The 19,405-nt window shown below is 44.5% G+C and overlaps 1 protein-coding gene across 7 annotated transcripts in view; it reads right to left on the minus strand.

The window, feature by feature from the left end:
- Window positions 1-6,346: 6,346 nt before the first annotated feature.
- The window catches only part of ADD2 (adducin 2), a 122,449-nt gene continuing 109,390 nt past the window's right edge, over window positions 6,347-19,405 (minus strand). For 5 of the 7 annotated variants that reach the window (XM_044279296.1, XM_044279299.1, XM_044279293.1 and 2 more), the window contains 3 exons: window positions 17,916-18,078; window positions 13,427-13,543; window positions 6,347-8,001 (listed from right to left, as the gene is read on the minus strand). In XM_044279296.1, the coding sequence (XP_044135231.1) occupies window positions 7,724-8,001; window positions 13,427-13,543; window positions 17,916-18,078 (558 nt within the window). In that variant the 3' untranslated portion in view covers window positions 6,347-7,723. Of the gene's footprint in view, window positions 8,002-12,907; window positions 12,942-13,426; window positions 13,544-17,915; window positions 18,079-19,405 lie in introns of all 7 variants that reach the window. The other 2 variants (XM_044279300.1, XM_044279297.1) reach the window with 2 other exon arrangements.

Below are 19,405 nucleotides of genomic sequence, written 5' to 3' on the forward strand. Positions count from 1 at the left end.
CTTCTTCAGCGGGGTCTGTAGGCAGGGTGAGGAGGCAAGCGCTGGATCCCGAACGTTTCGGTCTGTGCGACCTTCTTCAGCGGGGTCTGTAGGCAGGCTGAGGAGGCAGGCGCTGGATCCCGAACGTTTCGGTCTGTGCGACCTTCTTCAGCGGGGTCTGTAGGCAGGGTGAGGAGGCAAGCGCTGGATCCTGAACGTTTCGGTCTGTGCGAGCTTCTTCAGCGGGGTCTGTAGGCAGGGTGAGGAGGCAGGCGCTGGATCCCGAACGTTTCGGTCTGTGCGACCTTCTTCAGCGGGTCTGTAGGCAGGGTGAGGAGGCAAGCGCTGGATCCCGAACGTTTCGGTCTGTGCGACCTTCTTCAGCGGGGTCTGTAGGCAGGGTGAGGAGGCAAGCGCTGGATCCCGAACGTTTCGGTCTGTGCGACCTTCTTCAGTGGGGTCTGTAGGCAGGGTGAGGAGGCAAGCGCTGGATCCCGAACGTTTCGGTCTGTGCGACCTTCTTCAGCGGGGTCTGTAGGCAGGGTGAGGAGGCAAGCGCTGGATCCCGAACGTTTCGGTCTGTGCGACCTTCTTCAGCGGGGTCTGTAGGCAGGGTGAGGAGGCAGGCGCTGGATCATCCAGCGCCTGCCACCTGACCCTGCCTACAGACCCCGCTGAAGAAGGTCGCACAGACCGAAACTTTCGGGAATTATCTGATATGGCATAATACTCACTATATGTAAATGAATTGCACTGGATGTACATGAATGATATTCTGTATACTAAGAATTAAAATGTGAAATTTTATTTAGCAAAAAAACTTTCGGAGTGCCGTGGATTTAACTTATACTGTCTAAACCACTCTCACAGGCACCCACACTGGATCCAAGTGACAGGGGTGAGAGATAGTGCACGTGCTCTCCCTCCTGACTCACTGAGCATCATTTGACCAAGCAGTGGAGTGTTTACTGTATTTTTTATCTTTTTCTATTATTTGGTTCATTAAGTAAAATTAAATAAAAGGTATAAAGCACATATTTTAACCCGAATAATAATAAAAGTGAAGTATTAAATTTTCACCTGGGACAAGATAGGTTCAACGCCTGCATAGGCATCTGTAAATAAACTATTTGATAAACCTTACCCAGGGTATGTCTCAAATATGAATTAACTATTCTTGTTAGTTTTGCAGACAAGAATAGGCATTTCTACTATAGGGCCGGCAGAAATCATGGGATGCATACGACCGGTATCTGTATTTTGCGGATCTGCAGTTTGCGGTGTGCATGCGCCCTTAGTCATGGTACATGTCATAACTCCACATATTCTCCATCTGTTTCCAAATCATTGTAAGAAAGGTAGATCAGTATATTGGCAGCATTAAATAAATACAAGATCACGCCAAGGTTGAACATCCCACTGTGAATTCAGTTTATTTCGCAGGTACAGCAGTAAAGAGAGGCTCCAGTGGATGAAAACAGCGAGAGCGGCTCGTGCAGTAAAAGAGATAGTATGTACATTTCACAATAACAGGCTCATGGCGTATGTGGAGGGTTATTATATACATCAAGGAGCGAGACACGAAATAACTCCATGGGTACGATTGTCAGACAAGTGGAATACAAGACACAATAAAATCCTATCTGGGCTGATTCAGGCAAAGAGCGGGTGACACTGCGCAAACAGCTAAATATTCAGCGAGACACCCAGCATTTACTGAGTGCAGAAGAAGTGAGGAGCGACTTGTATCAGCTTCTTAGATATAAGGCAGAACTAGACTAGTGGTTAGTAAATCCCCCCTGAGACATAGTCCTAGTACACAGGCATATGGAAAAGAAAGCGCTTCTTTCCTACACACAGGGAGCACCATCACTTCTATGCTGAGCTCAGTCTCTGGCAATGACCATGCCACTGCTATGTGGTACCAGCCTAGTCTTCCCACAAGGGCATAACCTGACTTGGGGTAGCTGGATTTTTAATAATGGTTGCCCAAATTCCCTTTAGATGATGGGATTAAAAGTAGATATGGCATTTATTGGGCCCCCCATTGCATTTCTTGGCCCCCCCCATTGCACTGCTAAGCTCCTCCCCATTGTACAACTAAGCCCCACTCAGTAGTGTAGCCTGGGCACTTCTTCTTCTGCTCTACAGATGGGAAGGACTCCTTACCCTGGGTTCCTATGCAGCTAGAATATTCCTTTCAGCCAACCATTTGTGGCCAGTAGGAGGCCCCCTGCTCTCTGGAGCCCTGAGCATTTTCAGGGTTTGTGTAGTAGTAAAATCTGCCCATGGATGGGCTACTAGTGGCAATTGAAGGCCCACATTTCAAGGGTGTCTTCTTCATTTCTTCTGTGTGGTCCTCCTTACATACCCTTTAAATGGCCACTACTGTGTAAACAATTGGTACATTTTAAGGCTGGGGCCACATGGTGACTCGAAATCGAAAAGATTTACTATTTGGCTGTAAAAACACAACCAAATCACTGACAGGTCACATGCAATCATAGTCACAAGTGGCTTAGGGCTCATGCACACAAACGTTGCCTGTTTTGCGGTGTGAAAATTGCAGAACCGCAAAACATGGATATCGGCTGTATTTGTTCCGCATTTTGCAGAACGGAGCGTCCGGCCCATAATAGAACAGTAATACAAGAATAGGACATGCAGGATGTAGATTAAAAATATGTTTGTGTGCATAAGCCCTTACATTGTGGTCTATGATGGAGAAGTCGCATGGGACTTGGGACCAAAAATGCAGCAGGCCTGATTTTTGGGCAGCAGTCTTGTCACGGCCGCAACCACATTGACAATCATTTGATGCCCAAGCTTTAAGCAGGATGTAGTAGATGGCTATTATTTTTTAAGAAATTTCTAAAAAATATTTAATATGTTTTTTTTTTTTTTTACGAGCCACATGGTCAGTTTGTCCCATGCATTTAGATACCGAGAGCAGAAACATGTGATGTAAACTTTTACTACAAAAGCAAGTGCGTGCAGAACACTTCTGGTTTGGTCCCAAAAGCTACAATTTGAAAGATACAAAGCTTGTAAACAGTAATCTGTATTATTGAGATTTCTCCTTCATATGCACGATACTACTGTATCTTCCTATGTCACGTGTGTTTCTACACACATACATGCATGCATGCATATACACATGTCACCGCCTTTCAGATTATTACATAGTGTATTATAATGCATGTGTACAATGTGTTCCATTTATTATTAGAGTGAAAATATGGAATTAAAGTCAATGAACATAGAAGAGCCCTTTAGGGGCCACAGCAGTAGTCAAAATGGACCCTCATGGGCTGCGTTGTGTCCTACAGGACAAGGCTCAGTTTTTTTGCCTCCACACCCTCTATGTGACCCTTGAACCAACTCAACACACCACCCTCTGACTTAGGTACAATGCAGTTCCTCTGGAGAGGAGTGTTCTGCCCAAGTTCTAGAAAAGTGCATAGAAGTAACCAAGGATGGGCCCCTTCTTTTTAAGGGCTCCCTAGTAACCACATGGTCTCCCCATGCCTAAAGAGGCTCTCTGCTTTGGACAATCACTATTGTCCAGGTCTCACAGTGATTTTGCAATGGCGACCTTCCTTCTTAGAGTATGCTCTTGTCTCCGAGTGATTATGATGGTAATGTGCAGTAGAAAGCAATATTGACATACATATCTTGCGTCTAATTTATAGATATAGAAAAAATGTTGGGACAAGATCCTGGAATATCTATACAGTGGGATGCGAAAGTTTGGGCAACCTTGTTAATCGTCATGATTTTCCTGTATAAATCGTATATATAAATATCTCATATAGGAGACACACACAGTGATATTTGAGAAGTGAAATGAAGTTTATTGGATTTACAGAAAGTGTGCTATAATTGTTTAAACAAAATTAGGCAGGTGCATAAATTTGGGCACTGTTGTCATTTTATTGATTCCAAAACCTTTAGAACTAATTATTGGAACTCAAATTGGCTTGGTAAGCTCAGTGACCCCTGACCTACATACACAGGTAAATCTAATTATGAGAAAGAGTATTTAAGGGGGTCAATTGTAAGTTTCCCTCCTCTTTTCATTTTCTCTGAAGAGTAGCAACATGGGGGTCTCAAAACAACTCTCAAATGACCTGAAGACAAAGATTGTTCACCATCATGGTTTAGGGGAAGGATACAGAAATCTGTCTCAGAGATTTCCGCTGTCTGTTTCCACAGTTAGGAACATATTGAGGAAATGGAAGACCACAGGCTCAGTTCAAGTTAAGGCTCGAAGTGGCAGACCAAGAAAAATCTCGGATAGACAGAAGCGACGAATGGTGAGAACAGTCAGAATCAACCCACAGACCAGCACCAAAGACCTACAACATCATCTTGCTGCAGATGGAGTCACTGTGCATCGTTCAACCATTCGGCGCACTTTACACAAGGAGATGCTGTATGCGAGAGTGATGCAGAGGAAGCCTTTTCTCCACCCACAGCACAAAAAGTGCCGCTTGAGGTGGGCTAAAGCCCATTTGGACAAGCCAGCTTCATTTTGGAATAAGGTGCTGTGGACTGATGAAACTAAAATTGAGTTATTTGGCCATAACAAGGGGCGTTATGCATGGAGGAAATAGAACACAGCATTCCAAGAAAAACACCTGCTACCTACAGTAAAATATGGTGGTGGTTCCATCATGCTGTGGGGCTGTGTGGCCAGTGCAGGGACTGGGAATCTTGGCAAAGTTGAGGGACGCATGGATTCCACTCAGTATCAGCAGATTCTGGAGACCAATGTCCAGGAATCAATGACAAAGCTGAAGCTGCGCCGGGGCTGGATCTTTCAACAAGACAACGACCCAAAACACTGCTCAAATTTAACTAAGACATTTATGCAGAGGAACAAGTACAACGTTCTGGAATGGCCATCTCAGTCCCCAGACCTGAATATAATTGAAAATCTGTGGTGTGACTTAAAGAGAGTTGTCCATGCTCGGAAGCCATCAAACCTGAATGAACTAAAGATGTTTTGTAAAGAGGAATGGTCCAGAATACCTTCAACCAGAATCCAGACTCTCATTGGAACCTACAGGAAGCGTTTAGAGGCTGTAATTTCTGCAAAAGGAGGATCTACTAAATATTGATTTCATTTCTTTTTTGTGGTGCCCAAATTTATGCACCTGCCTAATTTTGTTTAAACAATTATAGCACACTTTCTGTAAATCCAATAAACTTCATTCACTTCTCAGATATCACTGTGTGTGTCTCCTATATGATATATTTAACTGACATTTTTTATCGTAACAACCAACGATTTATACAGGAAAATCATGACGATTAACAAGGTTGCCCAAACTTTCGCATCCCACTATATATATATAAATGAATTTCTGTTGTCTGTTCTTTATTTACGGCCAAACAAATGGAACAATCTGCACCATATTTGGCACATAGGGGCGTCTGAAGGTTTTAGACGGGATTTCAGCTCTCTAGTACGTAATGTTCTTGAGATATTTACAATAAACAAATCGTCATAAAAAAGCTAATATTCCATCATCACATGACCCATATTAGCCAATAGAAGCTCACAGGTCCTTCATTCTTAGCCTCACTGGCATACACACAGTTTTACACCAGGTTTCCATAACAACTCACTTTTGTTTTACACATGGTTTCCATAGAAACCCAGCCATTTTTCTTAACTGTTATGGGGGTGCTGTGGAAGTCACTGTAATGGGAGCACTGGTGATGCCATTGTTATGGGGGTGCTGTGGATGTCACTATTATGGGAGCACTGTTAATGTCACTTATGGGGACACTGCTGATGTCACTGTTATGAAGGGCACTTTGGAGGTCACTGTTATGGGCCACTGTGGGTGGCATTAGTGGGCACTGTGTATGCCACTGTTATGGGGGGCACTGTGGATGTCACTGTTATGGGGGGCACTGTGGATGTCACTGTTATGGGGGGCACTGTGGATGATGCTGTTATGGGGGGCACTGTGGATGTCACTGTTATGGGAGCATTGTTGATGTCACTGTGATGGGGGCACTGTGGATGTCACTGTGATGGGGGCACTGTGGATGTCACTGTGATGGGGGCACTGTGGATGTCACTGTGATGGGGGCACTGTGGATGTCACTGTGATGGGGGCACTGTGGATGTCACTGTTATGGGGCACTGTGGATGTCACTGTGATGGGGGCACTGTGGATGTCACTGTGATGGGGGCACTGTGGATGTCACTGTTATGGTGTGCACTGTGGATGTCACTGTTATGGGGGGCACTGTGGATGTCACTGTTATGGGGGCACTGTGGATGTCACTGTGATGGGGGCACTGTGGATGTCACTATTATGGTGTGCACTGTGGATGTCACTTATGGGGGCACTGTGGATGTCACTGTTATGGTGGCCACTGTGGATATTACTGTTATGGGGGGCACTGTGGATGTCACTGTTATGGGGGGCACTGATGATATCTTTTAACTACACACAACAAACAAAATAGACCCATGTGAAGCTGGGTAATTCTGCTAGTTTTAAATATAAATGATGATTGTCAAATAAAATATCTTGGTACAAAATGTGTGTGTTGGCGGGATGGTATCACTGGGCAGCACAGTCTTTCTTGTTGGGTTAAGGAGGTTTGTGAAGATGCTGCCCCCTGATATTTCTGTTCGTGAATGGTAAAGTCCAATCCTTGAAGATGCTCAGGACTTATTTCCACCTATTGCTTATGTTGCCCGCCCCTGCTTAACGACTGTAAACAGCAAACTGATAAATTCAATATAATAGTTTTGTCACTGTAATTTCCTTCTGAATAGAAAACTGCAGCTTATCCTCCTGTCAATGAAAGCCACATCTTCTCCATCTGAGTGGTTATTGATTGCTCAAGATGGTTTGGAGCAGAAGGTGAGAACTAGGACTTGAGGACTTTCCAGGGATTTAACCACAGGGGGTACAGATACATCTGGGCACTGAAGCCTTAGGGGACCCAATAGGGCTCCATCCCATATGAGAAGACAAGTATTGGTAATGGTACATGGCAGGCGAGGGGCTCTGTTAAAGGTTTTGCATCAGGGCCCAGGATCTCAAGTTAGATCCCTAGATGTACATCAGGTGCATGAGTTTTTTTTTTTTTTAAGGGGCTCTTTTTGTGTATCTAAACCTTTTAAGTTCCTATATGTCTAAGTGCTATAACCAAAGTAGCCTACTGACATCACCATGAAGAGAGCAGGTCTATAATAAATAAGGTAATAAACAAGAAGATTAAAAAGGTAACTGCTGCTCTACAGAATTCATATAGGCATGTCATAGTGACTTACTGATTCTTATTATTGCGCCATTTTTGTCAGGGCAGACCCTTGGCAGCCATGTTGTAACTTTCACCACTTTCACAGAACTAAAATAAACACATTGCACTATTAAATACTCCAAAAATAAACTTAAACCCCCCCACAAAACCAGTAATGTCGTTGTTGATGGAGTCTGTCAAGAAGCCAGCTAAGTAGTGGACGATTATAAAAATGTATTTTTTAAAGAGCTGAGCAAGTATCTGTCCCAAGAGTCAGTGAACATGCTGTGTTGTAAGGGCCCAGGCAGTACAAATCCCCTATAAAAGACACCTCAGGAATAAAGATCCCCTTAAGACTCTTGAGTCCATACTTAGCAGTAGTAGATGTAGCTCCCTACGCCTGCCCCAGCCTGGAGAGCAAAGGAGCCGGTGTACCTTATGTGACAGAACAGTTTCATGAACCAGATGATCAAGACTCTGCCTTCTCTTTGTCCTTCTTTTTGCCTTTCTTTAGGAATGATGGGGTGCGGAACTTCTTTTTCTTTTTGGAAGGTGATTTAGTGGGGGAACCTTCTGGAGAGGCATTGGGCACTGTCTCGTTTTTCCCCTTAGGGGTTTCTGTGACTTTTGGAGGTGTCTCATCCTGAGGAGGTTGATCCTCCTCCTTGCCGTTTAGCACCACAGCTGGTTGGACCTTCTCTTCTGTGACTTTAGCAGATTCCGGCACTGACTCCTCCTTCTCTGCTTCTTTGGAAAGACACACACAAAAAATATGAGAGTTCATTAATGCCAACCATTTCTACTTCTTCTAATATCAACAGGCAAGATGGATTAAGTTAGTTAACAACCAATATGGCAGCCATTACCGCTTCCATAGGGGTTGCCATTTTTCCAGATTCTTGAATGGGACCTCTAGTTATACAACAGTACTGGAGCCGGGGATGGATTAGGCAGATTTAGCAGGAGAGCAGTGTGACATTGGTTGTCAGTCAGATTCCCAGGAACAGAACATGACTAACAAATTGCCTAATGGAGATTTTAGCAGCTTTACACAGGACAACTCAAGACTTGTTATTATAAAAAGCATACTGCTCAATACATGTGCAAGAAAGGTTCCTCTATTGTGTTCTTGTCTGGAGGTATTACTGACTGAAGTCCCTATGACAACACTTCCTAGGGATGCTGGAGTTGTAGGAATATGGTATTTTCATATCAATAAAGAGACCTTTGATAGTTCACCTTTAAGTTCAGAAGCTGCCAGACAGCTGTTTTTTCTGTCCTGTAGTTTGTCTACCTAGAGGTGGACACGTAAATATGATGGATCCCATTATAGTCAACAGGGTCCATCGGGAACTGTTGGTTTCTGTCATGTAGCATAACCAGTAACTGACTTTATTTTCATTGTTCTGATGCTAATATGGAGCAGAACATCTGAAATAACAATGCAGATGTCAACTGGACCTTAACCCAGATCCAGAACTTCCTCTGAAGGGAGCCCATGATGCTTCTGTTGTTCCTGGCACAATTAGCCTGATGAACATGCCAGTCTGGTACTGAAATGCGTTGCAATAAAAAGTTTCAAAATGTCTTTCATGATGTATTTATTTGGTATTATATTATGAAGTTCTTACTATGTGCATCGCCCATGGGCCACTCTGAGGAACCTCCTCTCTGTTATGGCACCTGTTCCACCGAGCCACAAATATTGTGAACCCAAATTGTAGATATATGGCCCCTGTATGCTGCAGACTGTGCTTCAGGGAATCAGGAAAGGACTTTCTAAAACTTTTGCTACACAATGATCTAGACGGTCACCATACACTGCAACTGAAGCATTAAAGGGAATCTGTCACCAGGAAAATCTCTGTTACACCAGTTACAATGCCTTGTAGAGCTACCTCAGCTGAATGCAATGATACTTTCAGTTAGAGATCTGTTGCTTCATTCTGGAGAAAAACTACTTTGAATCTATGTGCAAATGAGCAGTTAAGTGCATCGAGGGCGGGCCTAAGTCACTCTGTGCACTCTTGCTCCTCCTGCTTCCTCTGTCAGCCCCTCCCTCTCTTTCTTGGTTGACAGGTCGAGGTGAGATGACTGTGCAGGAACCTGTTCCTGATGATCAAGTGGGAGGTTGAGCAAGGATACATAGAATGGCTTGGGCCCGCCCTCAGTGCACTTTAAGTGTGTGCGGATACATTTTATTGAATATCTCAGTGGCTATACAAACATTTTAATTTATTCAAATACAGGTGCTGGTTTGAAAAAGCTAGAATATTTTTTGTGGCAAAACCCCTTTAACTGTTTGCATATGGTTTAAAAAAACTTTTTCTCTGGAATGAAGAAGCGGATCGCTAATTCAAAGGCATCATTACCTTCAGCTGAGCTAGCCTGGTCTGGTCTAAGGCTTATTGCAAACGAACGCGTGCGCATTTGCGGATCCACAATACACAGGCACCGTTCTGTGTGCATGAATGGTAGCACGGAACGGAAGCAGTACGAAGCGCTTCCGTGGGGTTTCGTCCTGTGCTTCCGTTCCACAAAAAGATAAAACATGTCCTATCTTTTTGCGGAACAGCCGGATCGTGGACCCATTAAAGTGAATGGGTCTGCGATCTGCTGCAGCTGCCCCACGGTGGGTGTTCGTGCATTGCGGCTCGCAGCATGGCCACGGGGCACACACGTTCGTGTGCAAGAAGTCTAACAGTGAATTTCCTAAACACAGTCTATTACAGTTTTAGCAGGAAGCGTTCCCTGGTTTCTGTCAAACCTAGACCGGCCTATGTATGTGGTGTGCCAGGTGATTTACCATGGTTCATCCCTCTGGATAATAGGTTACTATTGCTCCACAGCCCAACCTGCTGTAAAGGAGTTTTCTGGGATTTTAATATTGACGATTTATCCTCAGGATAGGTCATTAATATCAGATCGGCGGGGGTCCGACACCTGGCACCCCCACCAATCAGCTGGTTGAAGGAAAGGCCATGCTGCGTGTGAGCGCAGCCTTCCCTTCAATGTTTAGCTGCTCGCAGTCTCAACCACAGCATCAAGCAGGAGTAATTACAAGCCGTCCCTTTCACTTCTATGGGCCGCTCTGTAGTATACACTTGAATAGGAAGGAGCTGTCCCATAGAAGTGAACGGGACAGCTTGTAATTACACCTGCTCACCGCGGCGATGTCGACCGCAAGTAGGTAAACAATAAGGGGAACGCTGCGCAGCCCTCTCTTCAACCAACTGATAGGTGGGGGCGCCGGGTGTCGGACCCCAGCCGATCTGATATTGATGACCTATCCTGAGGATAGGCCATCAATATAAAAATCTGAGAAAACCCCTTTAATCATGTCCAGCTGATGCTTGGCATTGAGCGTGGTGATCTTACAGTCTTCTGTGGCTGCTTGATTGAGGAAGCCCCATCCATAAAGCGTAGGGTGAAGAATTCCTATGCTGATGTTGTTTCTGTGGTAGTCTGGAACTTGGTAGTGAGTTATGCAATGGGAGCCGGTGGTTTTCATGCTACTATAAGCACTTCAGCAGTCCTGTCCTGTAAGCATGTACAGTGCCTGAGCCGGAGTTGCCCTCAGCACTTATAACTGACCAGGGCAGCTATAGCAAAGCAGACATTTAGCAAGCTGATTTTTTGCAAAGGTGGCATCCTGGAATGGTGCCCTGTTCAACATCGTGCACATGAACCTTACAGTCCCATTGAAGTCCATAACTCACAGTGCAACACACTAGGACTATGAACCAGCAGGGGCTACCTGGAGCTGTGAGCTCAGGGAAAAAAAGAGTCCAGCAGAAGTGTGAATGCAGCTCTGGAAGTGTATAAGTATGATGTATCTCACTATTAACACTTTAGAGATACAAAAAGTATTTGTAAAGTTATTAACGGTAAAGTGCCGTACACATGTGAAGACACTTTAGCGCTACACAAAAATAACCACCATTTCAAGCCCCATTTTCAAAGCACGCAGCTAGAAGTATACACACCACGACTCCGAGTTAATCAGTGTTATTGCCGATCCGGCTGTTAGTTCAAAAGGAATGCATTAGTCTTTCTGTGCCTGCGGCATTAGACATCACATCACAACAACATGCATTTGTAGGAGGCTCCTGAAAATGTAAAGCACTTACTGTCCTCCAAAGTCCAGTCAAAAGGAAACAGTATAGGCATGGGAAGTGATGTGCTGTTAGAAGGGGCTCCATACACTGAAAACAAATTTGGGTACCAGGCAATAAAAATATTTCCCATATTATATGCAATGTAACCAGTGTGATAACTGGAGAATCGTGTTTAATTTGTAAAGATAGATAGATAGAGACAGATAATAGATAGATAGAAAGATACATAGATACATTCCTTAACACTGCAACACCAAGAAGGAAAAGTTGTAGAATTATGGAAATCATAGGATCGATAGATATGTTAATGATGGTTGTCTGAGGAATGCACTGCCTTGCTAAATGCACTTAGTCACGCAAAACATCAAGATCTGCTGCTGGCAGACGCCTTTGCAATTGCCGACCAATGATGTCCCAGATGTGCTTGATGGGAGACAAGACAGGAGCCGCTGCAGGCTGCGGTAGCATATTTAGGCCTCACAGGCTGCTCACAGTAGCTCGAGCAACATTTAGCTTGGTGTTGGCGTGTTAAAAAATGGCTTCTGGGACACTTTTGAAAAATGGTTGTACAACTGGTTCCACAACCAAATCAATATAATGCTCAGTGTACCTGAAAAGAAGACTAGAGGATCACCACACACTATAATCCTGGCAGTAGGGCCGGTATGATGGTCCCTTGTGAGGGGCCCTTCTTGGTGTTGCCTACATGATCTCCAGTCCAATCTCTGGCTATCACTGTGGGACAAAAGTGGGACTTATCACTGAAGAGGGTAGACCTCCATTCCAGCCTCCATTGCCATCTTGCTGTCCACCATGATAGCCTTTGAAAGCGGTGGCGTGAGGTCAATGGAACTCCAGTAGCTGGAGGTCTGGCTTGTAGTCCAATGTCATATAAAATCATTCTGATGGTTTGTGTAGACACAGTTTGCCACCCAAGGCACTAGGCTTGGGATGTGATGTCCATTTTCACTTGCAGTACAGAATGGATAACTATGAGTCATTCTTCTATTCAGACAATAAATCCCTGCAGAGGTTCATCTCTGTGCACCTCTTGCTGTCATTCCAGTTCGTCATTATTCTCCCAACAACCAGGATATGCAACATTGAACAGTGCTGACATCTTGGCCTAGGCACCTAGTGATTGGCAAGTGGTGATAACTGGCACGTCAATGAACAGGAGGCATTGTAATCTTCCCACATGACTTTTTGTGATTTCACGTGGCAAAAAAAATATAGCTTTGAATCTGGCTTTCATGTCCCTCGCACGTTACAGATTGGAGCTAGGTGCTGGAAAATCTTAGCGACACCTGTAATTTTCTCGATTTATATGACCTTATGGCTTATCCTTCTTGGTGTTGCAATTTCAATGTTGAGGATTATAGATAATAGATAGATGTGAGATAGATAGATAGATAGATAGATAGATGGATATTGTCTTGCATGGTAACCAAATATTTGTGTCTTAACATAGGTGATTATTTGGGGAGCAGAAGCATAAGGGGTAAAAAACAACAAGCCAGGGTGTCTATACTTACTACAGAGACAGGTATTCAGAGTCTGAGGTGACTCCTGCCATGAGACAGCACATGGAAAGAGAAGGGAAACATTGTGGCGACACACACACACAACACAATGACAACGTATGATCACAATGAGTACAGATAAAGCTTAGGGAGATAAAAAGAGACAGGTAAGGATCAATTCCTATGGAGTCGGAGTAATGTTCGGACTTTGCATGTTCACATGAAGACCATATAGTCTGATAGGAACCTATACACCGGCTTGTATAACCAGAGTGGAAGGAGAAGCCACGTGTTACCTGGTCAGTGTGGTTTAGTGCCATATTCATCTATCCTAATATTCTAGAGTTGAATTAAGCAAAACTCACTAAATTTGCTAAGAAAACCTCACTTCCGATCACCAGTGCTGGTATGCACAACATGGATCATACCCGACCAACTATGAGGTTGTAACCATAAGTAATGCACCGTCCACGTGATGACATTGGCCGTAATTGCTGATCTTTACTGAATATATCACGTGAAGGAACTTACCTTCAGAGGACTTGGAAGGAGACACGGTCACAGTTGTTGTCTTTGTTGGACTCCTTACAGGAGAAGTAGGAGGTGTCACCAGTGATGGTTGGGTGTCCTCATCTGCAGCTTCTTTGTCTGTTCACATTTATGTAATAACAGATATCACATTTTAAATATGTAGAACATTATTACAGTGTACCCCAAAATGGTGCCATTCAGAAAAAATAAGCCCTCATATGGCCGCATTTGGGCCGTGTTAACCCCGGTCGAACGCTGCCTCTGCAACTTATATAACATTGTAACTTGGATAAAAGAGCTGTAAACCCGCGCTGACTAAAAGTGTTCATATATGTCCAATGTTCCCGGTTAATATGTATTATTACTTAGTCACAGTTAGAGTTTTTACCTGCTCCAGGCGTGCTCAGGTAAGCCGGATTACATACAAGCTGGTTGGTGCTTGCGTCCTCTCGCAGTCATTCCACGGTAGCTTTGCGATGTCTTCAGGCTTCTGTCACTCACGTACGCGCGGCTCCGGCCGGTAGCTCGCGCATGTGGGTAGAAGCCGCTTGATGTTGTCAGGGAGACATCTTCTTCTGTGTGACGTCACACTGTGCTTGCTACGGATGCCTCCTAGGTCCACACTACTGCTGACGCGTTTCGAAATTCACTGATTTCTTCCTCAGGGATAGATGTGGATCCCGCTACCTGGAGTTATATGCAAGTTTGTTTCCATAGTAACCAGTGTGTTATATATAAACAACTTGTACGGAGTGTTGTGTATGCGTGTCTTCTGCCCCATCTGTATATTGCATGGTATAATTTATGCTACCAGGGGGAGGTTGGAAGCCCCCCAAAGACATTAAATTTACATGTAAAAATATATATCCTTCAAGAGAATTGAATGTCTTTGGGGGGCTTCCAAAAATATATATCCTTCAAGAAAATTGAATTTCTTTGGGGGCTTCCAACCTGCCCCTGGTAGCATAAATTATACCATACAATATACAGATGGGACAGAACCATACAATAATTGAAGCTCACAGCTACCAATACAAAAATATACTTTATTGAATTACAATTGTACATACATAAAAGACGTCGTAATTAAAAAAGTTAGCAGCAAAGAAAAACACCATCCCAGTGGGACACTGGCTACATATTATAATAAACAGCAATTTGTAAACATATGTCCGTGTGGCTGAGTCTCATATATTACAGCAATATATGCATAAGGGACAACAAGTCTCCAAAAATGTTCCCAACAGTCCAAAAAACAGTGTCACAACAAGATGTACTGCCCATAAAACAGGGACAGGAAATATATAGACTGCTGACGGCAACAAAATAATAACCAGGAACCAAGGGAGAGACTCACCTACAGAGCTCAGTGTACCTAAACCAGGATGGCCCTACCCCGACGCGCGTTTTGGCGTGCCTTCGTCAGGGGGCCGGTATGATGGTCCTGAAGAAGGCACGCCGAAACGGGCGTCGGGGTAGCGCCATCCTGGTTTAGGTACACTGAGCTCTGTAGGTGAGTCTCTCCCTTGGTTCCTGGTTATTATCTTTTTAAGTATATTTTTGTATTGGTACCCGTGAGCTACAATTTTTGTAGGTTCTATGTTTTGTTGTAGGAGCTGGTACTCTTATATTATTGTGTATATATATATATATATATATATGTATTGCATATACTAACTGTAGTTCTGGCATGTGGGCAGCGTTGGTCTTGTGTTTATATTAATATACAGTTGGGGCAGAAGACACGCATACACAACGCTCCGTACAAGTTGTTTATATATAACAGACTGGTTACTATGGAAACAAACTCGCATATAACTCCAGGTAGCGGGATCCACATCTATCCCTGAGGAAGACCATATAGTGTGGACCTAGGAGGCATCCGTAGCAAGCACAGTGTGATGTCACACAGAAGAAGATGTCTCCCTGACATCAAGCGGCTTCTACCCACACGCGCGAGCTACCGGCCGGAGCCGCGCGTACGTGAGTGACAGAAGCCTGAAGATATTGCGAAGCTACCGTGGAATGACTACGAGAGGACGCAAGCATCAACCAGCTTGTATGTAATCCGGCTTACCTGAGCACGCCTGGGGCAGGTAAAAACTCTAACTGTGACTAAGTAATAATACATATTAACCAGGAACATTGGCAGTGGCGTACCGCCCATAGAGGCAGACCACGCCACTGCTATGGGGCCCGCGGCACTGGGGGGCCCGTAGCGCAGATAAGGCCCCGCCCACTGATGACCTGCAGCCGGCTATGCGGCTGCTTTTCTCCCCAGGGCCCCCCATGCACATCGTCACTGGGCATGCGCAGAGCCCAGTGACGATGTTGAAGCTGTTGCCCTCAGCCGTATTATCAGAGCGCAGGCGCAGGCAATCGCCGGCACTGCTCCTGCGCGGGATTTGGGACGCCGACGAGAGGAGGATCGGGTGTTTGCAGAGCGCAGCGCTGAGGAGGGGGGCGGGTGTTGAGGACTTAGCCGCGCCTCTGGGAGGCGATTCAGCTAAATGATGGACTTGGAGGCGTTAGTAGTTTTCATATTTAGGCGGGCACGGCACTAATCAGAGGGGCACCGTTCCTGGGCACCGTGGATAAAGAAAAACGCCCCTCTGGGCTCCAGTCCTTACAGAAAGAATCGATTTTTAGAAGAAAGGACAAGACTGACATGGAAAAGAAGAACACAGATGGAAAAAAGGTACTTTATTAAACATGGATCCATGAGTACCTTTTTTCCATCTGTCTTGTTCTTTGGATTGTGAGTCTTGTCATTTCTTCAAAAAATCGATTCTTATGATATGTAAATGACGCTGTAAAGAGCCCAGAGGGGCGTTATTCTTTCTCCACTGTGCCCAGGAACGCCCCTCTGAAGTGCCGTGCCCGGCTAAATTTGAAAACTAATAACGCCTCCAAGTTCATCTAAATCGCCTCCCAAATCCGATCCTCCTCTCGCTGGCATCCCAAATCCCGCGCAGGCGCAGTGCCGGCGATTGCCTGCGCTATGATAAGATGACTGACGGCACTGCGCCTGCGTGGGATTTGGGATGCCGGCGAGAGGAGGATCGGGGTGTTTGCCGCAGAGCGCGGCACTGAGGAGGGGGGTGTTGAGCACTTAGCCGCGCCTCTGGGAGGCGATTTAGATGAACTTGGAGGCGTTATTAGTTTTCAAACTTAGCCGGGCACGGCACTTCAGAGGGGCGTTCCTGGGCACCGTGGAGAAAGAATAACGCCCCTCTGGGCTCCTTACAGCTTCATTTACATATCATAAGAATCGATTTTTTTGAAGACATGACAAGACTCACAATCAAAAGAACAAGACAGATGGAAAACAGGTACTCTGTTAAACATGGATTCATGAAAAAAAAATTGGGGGTAAATTGCTAGTGACAGATTCCTTTTAAGGCTACTTTCACACTTGCGTTCAGAGCGGATCCGTCTGGTGTCTGCACAGACGGATCCGCACCTATAATGCAAACGCTTAGATCCGTTCAGAACGGATCCGTTTGCATTAACATGAACAAAAAAAAAAAAACATTTTTTTTTTTTTGTTCATGATAGTGCAAACGGATCCGTTTTGACTTTACATTGAAAGTCAATGGGGGACGGATCCGTTTGAAAATTGAGCCATACTGTGTCAACTTCAAACGGATCCGTCCCCATTGACTTACATTGTAAGTCTGGACGGATCCGTTTGCCTCCGCACGGCCAGGCGGACACCCGAACGCTGCAAGCAGCGTTCAAGTGTCCGCCTGCTGAGCGGAGGACAGACGGAGCCATACTGATGCATTCTGAGCGGATCCGCATCCACTCAGAATGCATTAGGGCTGGACGGATCCGTTCGGTGCCGCTTGTGAGAGCCTTCAAACGGAACTCACAAGCGGAGACCCGAACGCAAGTGTGAAAGTAGCCTAACATGGCACCCCAAATAAGGAGACCTGCAGGCTGCAGCAGATATCCCATGTGACAGGTCACCCCCAGGAAACCCCTAACAGTTTCTGTAGGTCATGTATAAATTTATTTAATGGGGGTGTGGCATGGGAGGAGCAAAGTCAGGAAGTGGGAGGGGCCATGGTGGGTAGTGGGCGGGGTTAAGGGGCCCAATTCAGATTTTTGCTATGGGGCCCAGTGATTCCTATGTACGCCTCTGAACATTGGACATATTTGAACACTTTTAGTCAGCGCGGGTTTACAGCTCTTTTATCCATATACCTATATAACATTTTGGGGGTCGGCAATCCACCTGTACAAACCCAGCAGCGGCATCAATAAGTGTTAATAATAGGATTGACTACCAGTCGGTGGCGGGAGCGCTAGTATTACATCTATTTGTTTCTAACATTGTGACTTGTCTACATCCTGCTGGGAACGGACACTGTAACCTGCCCTTGTATCAGTAAGCATTACCGTTCCAACTACACATATAGTGCACGTGGGGCAGTAAAGGAAATATATTACACCTGTTCAACAAAAGACTTATACCCCTACCCACCATCAGTGGCATGCTTCTTTCTTTCCACCTCTTCCTTATACTCTTCCAGCTCTTGGTCAGTCAGACTAAAAGGGTTCGGTGGCTCAGGTTCCGGTGGGACCTCTTCTACCGGCTGCTCTCTCAGTTCTGCCTCTGTTTTGGTGGCCAACTGAGTATCTGCAGACTTAACATATCGAAAAAGTTTCTTATTTACTGTATGTTACCTTGTAAACCACTTACAAAACTGGCTGCAGTCCACAGTCTCAAACATAGACTCAAGCACTTATCTTCAGTCTTTATGTGAATAAAGCTTAAAGGGACGCCATCAGAAATGGGTATTTTAAAATTAAATATTCATAGAAAACATTTTTATTTAGAATTTTTGGCTGTTTTCCTTTTTCATTTTGGCAGTACTAGGGCACTGAAAATGAAATACAAAATATTGTCCTTCTGTAGGAATCAGCACAGAGAGATAAAACTCCTATAGATATAGGGAAGTCACTGTCCTTTTTACTGCTGCTGTGAAGAGAACATGTTATCTGAAGGTTAATCCTTATGATAACAGTAGGTGCAGAATTGGGATAACAGTAAGGCTGGTCTAGGTAAAGATGTAAAAATTGTTGTTAATACATATTAAACCGCCAATAGGTTAATACGCAGTGTAAATAAAAAAACTAAAAAAACTAAAAACAGGTGATTGGTTTTCTGTTGCTCCATGTATTCTTCCTCCTATCCTGGCTCTTTAACTTTCTCTTCGTTTGGATGTTTAGTACAACAGCCTCTCCTGACTTTCTCAGTCAGACCATCACTGTGACCAGAGAAGGAAGAGGGTGAGTGACTATTAGAGTATCCCACATTAGACGGGTGCAATTCTCTTCTGAGGGCATCATTTTCTAGGCCTATCAAGAGAACAATAGCGCTGTAAAGGGGTGTTACACCTACTATTATTATGGATTACCCTTCAGATAACATTCTTCTCACAGCAGCAGTAAAATGCTAATGGTTTACCTATCTATATAGTTTGTTAACTATACCACAAATGTCTAAATAGCACAGAGAGTTTTATAATGCTGTGCTGACTGCTGAGGAAGAACAGTTGTTTGTATTTAATTTTCAGTGGTACAGCACTGCTAAAAATTAAAAAGAAAAACAAATACTCTAAAAAAAATAGTTTTCCACCTGATATTAAATATTGGACCACAGTTATAAGATTTCTGGAAAAAATCCACGGGCAACTTAAAAAGGTTGATTTGAAAAACCCTTTTTTTTGTTAGAAGCCAGCCACCAAAGTAAGATGATTGCAAGATGCCTTGCTGATGAGACTCTCAGCGATCTGTAACCTGCAGGGGCACTGGTAGGAGGTGTCAAATTTTCCAACAGCGCCTCCACAGGAATAATGAAGCATTACATCGTGCTCATTGGTTACAAATGAGGAACCCCTCTTTACTACCAAGACAATCTCTAAGCAGGGTATCTAAATGTATTTTCTAAAACGGAGTATTTTATCGGCA

This window comes from Bufo gargarizans, chromosome 2 (assembly GCF_014858855.1).
Source record: "Bufo gargarizans isolate SCDJY-AF-19 chromosome 2, ASM1485885v1, whole genome shotgun sequence".
Classification (NCBI taxonomy): domain Eukaryota; kingdom Metazoa; phylum Chordata; class Amphibia; order Anura; family Bufonidae; genus Bufo; species Bufo gargarizans.